The sequence below is a fragment of the Octodon degus genome, unplaced genomic scaffold (assembly GCF_000260255.1).
Source record: "Octodon degus isolate 3935 unplaced genomic scaffold, OctDeg1.0 scaffold00297, whole genome shotgun sequence".
Lineage (NCBI taxonomy): Eukaryota > Metazoa > Chordata > Mammalia > Rodentia > Octodontidae > Octodon > Octodon degus.
Genome location: NW_004524873.1, coordinates 1,591,077 through 1,600,445, shown reverse-complemented (window position 1 = coordinate 1,600,445; position 9,369 = coordinate 1,591,077). Strand labels below are relative to the sequence as shown.

At 42.0% G+C, this 9,369-nt stretch overlaps 1 protein-coding gene across 2 annotated transcripts in view; it reads left to right on the top strand.

The window, feature by feature from the left end:
• Positions 1-469: 469 nt before the first annotated feature.
• Positions 470-9,369, top strand: part of Znf483 (zinc finger protein 483) — a 13,054-nt gene continuing 4,154 nt past the window's right edge. Inside the window, exons 1-5 of one of the 2 annotated variants that reach the window (XM_023707547.1) lie at positions 470-546; positions 1,965-2,500; positions 4,526-4,611; positions 6,522-6,648; positions 7,154-7,249. In XM_023707547.1, coding sequence (XP_023563315.1) covers positions 2,086-2,500; positions 4,526-4,611; positions 6,522-6,648; positions 7,154-7,249 — 724 coding nt within the window. In that variant the 5' untranslated portion in view covers positions 470-546; positions 1,965-2,085. The remainder of the gene's footprint in view (positions 547-1,964; positions 2,501-4,525; positions 4,612-6,521; positions 6,649-7,153; positions 7,250-9,369) is intronic. The other variant, XM_023707548.1, reaches the window with a different exon arrangement.

The window sequence follows — 9,369 nt, the reverse complement described above, 5'->3', positions numbered from 1 at the left end:
TGTAATATTTCTAGTAGACAGAATTTGGCACCTAACAACACTTAACGGCAAGAGCTTTTCTAAAATCTGCTTTGACCTTTTGGTTATATTCCTAGCTGTTGTGTGAGAAGATGCACATTTATTTAGTAGCGGCGTTAGTCATCCCTTGGATTGAATGTACTGTTAGTACACTTTGTAGAAGTGGGTTTTTCCACTTTGTATTACAGACAATGGTAGATTGGAGAAAGTTTGGGAAGATTTGGGGTTGCCAAGGAGACAGGGAAAGATCTGAAGATCCTAGAATCCTCCCAGGCCTGGTAAGCCTCTGGCGCAGGATTAATTCCACTGCCGAGCCCACCAACTGCTTCCCATTAACCATGCGCAACAGGCCAGGCGGGAGCCTATGGAAAGCACAAGACTTTGAGAAAGGGGGAAGGAGCCCTCTTTGGGAAGCGCATTTGGGAGGCTGTGCGCAGGCGCGGTGGCTGGGGGCGTGCGCGCGCAGCAGCTGCGGGACGAGCTTCTGGAAGCTCCTTGAGGAGGAGCTGGCTGTGGACGCGGTTGCAGGTACTGGTTGTCCTGGGCCCCTAGTTTCGAGTTGCGGTTCCCGGCCTGAGCATGCCGCTGGGCCGGGATACGGGTGGAGAACGGTGGTCCCTGGGGCTGCTCCGCGGGCTGCGTGTGTATGGGGCCACTCTTTGCCAGATGTTTATCCGCACCCCGGATACCTGTAGCATCCTTTCTCGGGTCCTGATCCCCTAAAGGGCCTCCAAGCGTTACAAATACTGGACCTCCACAGGGAAAGCCGCCCCCTCACCTTCTTCCCCGTGCGTGCGTCACATTTTCAGAGACTCTGCGGCAGGCTCCCTGGAGACTGAGCCAAACGCACTTCGTCACCGCTGAGTCGCCCGCGGGGTCACCGCTACCCACAGGGGCGCCAGTACCTGGTAGGCGCCTCACTCGCACCTGGCAAAGGAGGAAGTGGCGCTGTGCGTATCCTGTGCCCGGCCTGGGGCTCGGGGCTGAGTCGCTACTGGGGTAATTGCGATGGGGAGCGCGCCTTCTCGGCTTGGTGCTTTGCAAACTGGGCTCTTTGCTCCACTCTTCGTGAGAATGGAGGCTCTGCCCGACCCTTTGTCACTGCTCAGTCATTTGTAAAATAATGCAAGCCTGCAACACGGGGACCGTTTGGGGTACCGTCAGAGCTTCACACAAGCGCAGATGGTTGAAAAGAGTTTTAAAAACTGAATGAAAGTTTGGGGGGAAAAATGAAAAGTTAAGAAAAAAAGTAAGTTTGTTAGGAGATAGGAAGAATGCAGCATCCCAAGGAAAGGGAATAACTGGTCCCTAGGATAGGAGAGCAGTGAGGCTGGGAAAGGGGAGGTTTTTCTTTGTGTCTGTAACTGTCCTCAGGGTAAGCCAGAGAGCTCGAGGTGAGGGCATCGCTGCCCTCTCCCAGGTTATACTACGCTCTGGTTGAACTTCATCTGAGACTGTTGGCTGGTGAGGGATTGTAAACCAAGGTGTGACAGAAGCACCCTGCACATCAGAAGAAATCCTTTGGCTGCAGTGCGAGACTGGGTTGAAGAAGCCTTCCTGGGGCAGTTTCAGTGGAGATGATCTTGGGAAATGGAGTGGCTAGAACTTGGTTATTAACTACGTAAAATGTAAGGAGCAAGAGAAATATGACAGATTTGAGAGGGGACAGGTGTTAAGTAAGTAACTTTATGACTGTATCCCTGGGAACAGTGGGCCTTTTCTGATAAGATTTGTAAGTAGTAAGTCTAAAGTAACTGCTTCCCCAGAGGACATCTTTTTTTACTAGTATATAACTCCTTGACTTTTGACCTATGAAGAAAATTATCCCTTAATACGGTAGCTGAACTAGGTCTGTTCCAAGTCTCCTAAGGCTATGTTTGTGAACCACACAATCTCTTCAGGTGTAATAATTTATTTCATTTATGTACATCTTATTTTTTTTTCAGAGTTACTACAAGACTATACTGGATCCCTGGAAACCTCAATATTTGACTGTGTATGGTGCTTATTGGTGAACTGTATTGATTTTCAATTTATAGGGGACTGAAACCCTGCTTGTAATACACAATGCAAGCTCTGGTACCCTTGAACAAGATGACTGCCGTCTTTGAAGACCCTCCAGCGCTGACCTCAAGTAAACAAAACAAGATCCCAGAAGTAAATACTTCTGGGAATCAAGGAGCTATCTTAAAAGAAGATATTGCTGACCTAGAGTCTTTCAGACAGAAGTTCAGGTTGTTTCGTTACTCGCAAGAGGCTGGACCCAGGAAAGCCCTGACTCAACTCTGGGAGCTCTGTGTTCGGTGGCTAAGACCAGACATTCATACAAAAGAACAGATTTTAGAACTATTAGTGTTTGAGCAATTCCTGACCACTTTGCCTGGGGAGATCAGAATTTGGGTCAAGTCACAAAACCCTAAGAGTATTGAGGAGGTGGTGACGCTGGTAGAGGACTTAACACAAACATGTGAGGAAAAGGAAGGTGAGCTTTGTACAGGGAGGGAGGAAGTGGGGAAATCTCTTTACGGTGTGAAATAAACTCAGAGGAAGGAATTTACTAAGGAGAAATCTTAAGAATACAATTTAAGTATTAAAATTACAAAATCAAGGATGGGAAATTAAGGAAACTGTTCCACCTTACAGAGTGCTGGCAATCAAGATTTTACTCCATAGGGGATTCACTCTCAGAGGCCTAAATTTTAGTAAAGTATCATGTTGCAATGACAGATCAGAAAGGAGTCTGAAAGCCCACTTTTAGACACACCAGTTTGCTGTATGAGCACAAATTAAATATATGGAGGTCAACACCATTTTTCTCTCAGAACTCATGCTAGAATAAATTCTACCTATCAGTGCAGCATGGTACTTCTCCAAAATTAGAGATGGTATGGCTGCCGTATACTAGAAAATTGATTGCTAGCATGTAGTAAGAGAGGACATTTTCTTTAATCTTCGTTTGTCTTTGATTATGCAATTTTAATTTTTACTAGTTGTCTAATCAGTAAAGCTGCCTAAGATTCTGCTGGTGATCCCAGAGGCAGAGTTGGCTTTTGAGACCAGCTTGGTGCCTTCATTCAACACGTTCACATGACACTTGAGCATGGCATTGTGCTAGGACTGGAAGTGAAAGGAATACTAGGACTAGAAGTGAAATACATCATGTGATTAGAAATATTTAAAAGCCTTTAATATTTTAAACCCAAGGGTTGATGGAATGAAGGAAGTCAGTTTTCCTGAGTTCAGGAATTGAAAGTCAACTGGATTATTTACTGAAGTAGGGGGGAAAAATCTAATTAATTTTTTCCTGGCTGTTCTGTTTTCTAAGAGTGGGAGAACCAGGTATTCTGTTTGTTTCTTAATTTTGTCTAGAGAAACATGATATATTGCGACACTAGGAAATGTATATTTTAGATTGTATTGGTAGATCCTGGTGCATGGCTCCTATAACCTTGTAGTTTCTTGAGTAATGAGAGCAGTAACTTTTGTTAGAATTACCTCTTTTTTCCTTGGCACCTAAAACTTGTGCCAGGTCAGCAGCTGAACTATCCAGGTGAGAGGCAATGCCTTTGTTACTTATCACAAGCTCTTTCCATGTGAACCTGAGCTTGTTAATGAGCGGATTTTGCATAACCACCACTTGGATCCTGATTGCCACCTGAACCAACCCCACTTATAGAGAGAGTGGGAATTTAAGCCTTGCCTTCCACTTTGCAAGAGGGGGGAGGAGCACAAGTCAATCACATCTATATGCAGTATCCTGAAAACTCCAAAAGGATAGGGTTTGAGAATTTCAAGCAGCTGACACATGGAAGTTAATAGAGGAAAAGGGAATGGAAAAAATTTATATCCCAATATGTCCAGGCCTTAGCCGATTTTAAAAGCTCCCAACATTTTCCTGTTTTGCCCTCAGTCTCTTTCCTGTAGCTGTTCAGCTGTATCCCTTGTAATAATGGGTAAGCAATAAAATATTTTTCTGAGTTCTTTGAACCATTAGAATGGTTCTGCCCCAAGGTGGGGGTTGTGGGAACAGTGATTTATGGCTGTCAGAGGTTCCAGAGGCCAGGCTTAGTGTCTGAAATGGGGGGATGGTGTTGTGGGACTGAGACTTCAACCTGCCGCATGTGGTGCTGTTTGCAAATAGTGTCAGAATTAAACCAGAGGACCCCAAGTTGGTAATCCACTAGAGAGTGCATTGCATAGTTACCTGGTTGGTATAGGGAGCCCCTTGATACACATCTGGAATCACAAAAGAGTTCTGTTGATAGTAGGAAAAAATCTGTGTGCTTTTTCTGCACTATGTATCTCAGAAACATATACCATATATAAAGATTTTTTTAGTCTGAAAAAAATTTTAGTCTGAAGATTCCATTTGATAGACTGGACAGAGCCTGGAGAAATAGCTCAGTGGCTTAAGCGCTTGTCTGGCAAGCACAAGGTCCTGAGTTCAATCTCCGATACCAAAAAAAAAAAAAAAAAAAAACCTGATTTTTTTTTTTCCCTCCTCTAGCTTCAACTGTTCAAGATTCTGCTATTGACCAAGAGGATAACTCAGAAGCAGATAAACTGGTTGCTGTTCCAAATACAGAGACATGTGTAAGTTTCCTTTCAGTGGTTTCCATTCTTAAATGAATACTTAACTGAGCTCTTAGTAGTATAAGTAAACAGAAATAGTACAGGAAACTCACAGTGCGTTTTCACATGCTATTTCTGTGAGAGCAGTGTCATAACAACTCTGACTCAAAAAACAAATGTTTCCTGCAAGTCACCAGTTACTCCTAGTAAAATAACATAAAAATAAAGTATGTTGTTACTATAATAAAGAAGATCTCCAGCTAGATAGTGTTGGAAAATAAAAAAGCAGTTTTCACAATGTCAGGAAAATTGTGCTATTAATGAGTATTTTCTAAACATTCTAGCCAATATAATAAGGTAAGAAGGAAATGAGAATATATGTGTTAGTATGAATGAAACAAATTACACTGCAGACAGTACTATTGTCCATTTGGAAAACCTCACAGAACCGAACAAGTACTGAAATGAATGTAATACCATCTGGAAAAGGCAGATGGTTACATATCAACATGTTTTCTGTACATTAATTACTAATTAGTAAAAACGTTACTCACAGAAGTAATAGTGCCATAAAAGTCCAATAATGAGTGCTGGCACTTGGGGATGTTACTTTATTTTGAAGAAGGATCTCGACAGGTGTGATTGAGTTAAGCGTTTAAGGATGAGGAAGTTATCCTGGATTATATGAGTAGGCTCCAAATTCTATCATAGATGTCCTTATTAGAAGAAGGTTGAATACACGATGATGATGATGTGAAGAGAGAGGCAGTTGGAAGTGATATGGCCAAAGGCAAGGAATACAGCAGCCACTGAAGCTGCAGAAGGCCAAGAACTGCCTCCTTGAAGTTTCTAAAGGCAATAAACCGGGCAAACACCTTGATCTCTTTATGGTCTCCAGAACTGTGAGAGAATACCTTTCTATTGTTTTAACCCACTGAGGTTATAGTAATTTGTTTATGACATTGTATCCATTGGAAGCTGCTACAAGTGCTAAAGAACTCTTATTCTACCTGTCAAATTTCATGCATAGCATGTAGTAGAAAATGTAATGAATCAGTTTGCTTGTTTGTAAATAGAACCTCCACATGCATGCTATTGAACATAAAAAATAGTTGCTATACATAGACTAAAAGTTAAAATGTGGAAGGCAATTGGTGGTATTAATAACCTATTTTAATTCTGCAAATTTGGGCTTTGGGAATGCACATCATACCCTTGGTTTCTGATTTTCTTTTTCTTTTTTTTCTTTTTTTTTAAATTTATTTATTTGTGTGTGTGTGTGTGTGTGTGTGTGTGTGGCCAGCTCATCCCACCAGGGGGCGGGGCTGGCTGGCATGTGGTGCTGGGGGATCGAACTGTGGTCCCTGTGCTTTGCTAAGCTTGTTCTAAGTAGGTGCTTTAGACCACTGAGCCATCTCACCAGCCCCTCTGATTTTCTTTTTAATCCCATAAATTAGTGCATTCACAGTAAATTCAATGTGAGGGTTAGGGTTGACACCAGAGACTGAAAGGGAGAAGAAGAGATGATGTGATTTCTTTATTCTGTATCACTACAAATAGTCATATAATAGCCACTCCATCGTTGAGAATTTTTAAAACTTAAATATTATCAAAACTGCTAGTTTCTATCCTAAACATTTTCCAAATCAGGGCCGGTCACATAGTTCAGTGGATTAAAGTGCCTGCTTAGGCAAATGCAGGGACCAGGGTTCGATCCCTGGTGTGGCAGTCCCACCCCTGGGGAGTGATTGATACTGGGCGTGGTGGCACGCACCTGTAATCCCAGTGCTTGGGAGGCTGAAAACAGGAGGATCACTACAAGTCTGATCTGGGTAGTACACCTTGTGCTAAATACATTTAAAAAAAATTCTGAATCCTTTGGGTCTGCTTGGGAAGAACATAATGCAAAAGGATTATGTTTGGTCTTCTAGGAACCAATAGCATTCAAAGATGTGGTCATGAGCTTTTCCAGAAGAGAGTGGAGGAAGCTAGAGCCTTCTCAAAAGGAGCTGTTTAAGGATGTGCTGCTGGAAAACTTAAAACACTTAGAATTTCTGGGTAAAGATGCTTTCTTTCTTTCTTTCTTTCTTTTTTTTTTTTTTTTTTTTTGCAGAACCGGGGATTGAACTCAGGCCCTTGCACTTGCCAGGGAAGCGCTTATTCCACTGAGCCATCTCCCTGGCCCTAAAGATGCTTTCTTAATGTCCTAGCAACTAAGCTGACTATCTTTTTGTCCTCTGGTATGGAAAGATTGGTGCCATGTGCCAATTTACTCTCCCTCTCCTACGCTTTGTTTTGGCTGGGCATCCAGGAACTGATGGTTGATCTTAAAAATGGATTCCAAAAACCACTTTTCTATGGTGTGTCCTACTACAAAAAGGTCTTTGCTTCGTTGTTTGGAAGTGTGGAGCCTTGTTTCCCCCATTCCCTCATCTGATTCCACTATTGAAGTCTGTGCTTGATAGCATCTCTTCTCTTGCTTGGATGGCCCAGTGCTACGCATGCATGTTAATGTGTCTTACTGTATGCGTAACCATTTTCTTTTTTTTTTCTCTATGAGCAGGCTTTCAAGTTTCCAAATTAGATTTGATTTCCCAGCTAAAATGGGTTGAATTACCAAGACTGGTAGAAAGAAAACTCTTAAAAGACTCCAGGGCAGGTAAGTTGGTGAAGGTTCATGAGGAAGTAACAGTTATTTATCAAGTCATTTAGAAAGCGCATTTGTTGGGAAGGCTTGATGCAAAAATATAAGGATAACTAGATGAAATCACTTACCCTCTGGATTTTTTTTTTTTTTTTCTTCATACTAGAAATTGAACTAGGGGCCTTGGGAATGCTAAGTAAGTGTTACTCCACTGAGTTACATATTCAGCCCTTGTTTTATATTTTTAATTTAATTTTATTTTGAGAGAGACTCACACTAAATTATCTGGGCCAGTCTCAGACTTGTGATCCTCCTTCCTTCTACCTCAGCCTAGTAAGTGGCTAGAATTATAGGTGTACCAGCAAATGCAGCAGCTGGATTTTTTTTTTTTTAATCAGGGGGAACCAGGAATCTAACTCAGGACCTCATACTTGTCAAGCAGGTGCTGTACCACTGAGCTATATCCTCAGCCCTGGAATTTATTCTTAAAAAGGGTCTTGCTGTATAGTTGAGGTTGGCTTTGAACTCAATAGCCAAGATAGCCTCAAATAAATGATATTTCTCCTGCCTCTCAGTCTCCTGCCTCTCAGTCTCCTGCCTCTCAGTCTCCTGTGATTACAGGTATTTGCTACTACAACCAGCTCCTGGATTTTTTTTTTTTTTTTTAATGGGAGAGACTATTGATTTGGGTCCTTTGAGAAGTTGATGGCAACACATGATTAAGTATATAGGAGATTTATCAGGACAAATTCCAGTGAAGAAAGATCAGGAGGGAGTTGGGAGAAGCTGGAGGAGCTATAAGAACATGATGCAAAGGCCGGCCAAATACCTCAGTGGATTAAAGTGCCTGTAAGCAGGCTTAGGGGCCAGGAGTTCGATACCCAGGCCTGTCATGCCAGCCCCACCCCTGGGATGTGCTGAGATAGCAATTGAGACTGGACATGGTGATGCACACCTGTAATCCCTGCACTTAGGAGGCTGTAAACAGGAGAATCACTACGAGTCCAATCTAGAAGTAATACCCTGAACACCCTGTAGAACCTTCCCTAAAATACAGGAAAAAAAAAAAAAAAAAAAGATGCGAGTCTAAACCTGTAAATGAGAAAGAGAAAGAAGGAAAGTTGGTGAGAAAGACTTTTTGTTTTTGAGACAAGGTCTCATTGTATAGTCTAGGCTGGCCCTAAATTTGCTACATAGTCTAGGTTGGACTCATATTTTTAGCAGTTCTGCCTCTGCCTCCTGGATATGTAACTACAAGCATCTGTAAGTACACCTGATTTGAAGATTTTTTGGGTTTGGTGTTTATTTGTTTGTTTGAGTCAGTTTCTCACTACGTAGGTCGGGCTGGTCTTGAATTCACTGTGTAGTCCATGTTGGCCTCAGACTCACAGCAAGCCAACTCAGCCTCAGCCCTGTGAGTGCTGGAATTATAGGTGTGTGCCAGTACATCTGGCTATTTTATAAAAAGGTCTTGAACCAGAGTCACCTGTCAGAGGTGTACTGTTACTCACTGAAGAAGTCTAAGTATCGATTGCTGTGCCTCATCTTTAATAGGAAGCATCCATGGAAAAGTAGTCTTAGTGTGAATGCAGAGGTGGGTTCACAGTTGCAGCAGGGACTGTTGAGTAATATCACTGAAGAGATCTGACAGATATATATTTTTATGGACACCAAAGAGACATACCAAAGCAAAATTCTTGAGTAAAGTGACACATGCTATAGTAATGGCACCTGTAAGAAACTGTGAGTAGACGTGGCCCCAGATCTGTGATGGCTTGTCTTAAGACACTTCAACTTCAGGATGCTGTGAAAGTCATCCACATTCAGTAGAAACTTAGCTTAGAATTTCAAAATTTGGATCTTTTCCTTCACTAGCAATATGAAGTATGATATTCTTATATCCTAAGCAATGGTAGCAAGCCAGAGCTCCCAGTCAGCCACACGATTGTGAAGGAAAACCTATGCTGTACAGTGTTGAAGGATAAGTAGGAGTTCATCCAATTGACAGCAAGTAGAGTGATTCAACTTTTGTTAAAAAATGCAAATATGCACATATCAAACTACATAGATTAATTGGAATTTTTCATATCTGGGAAAAGTCATGTCACCATTGGTATTAGTTTTGTATATTTTTT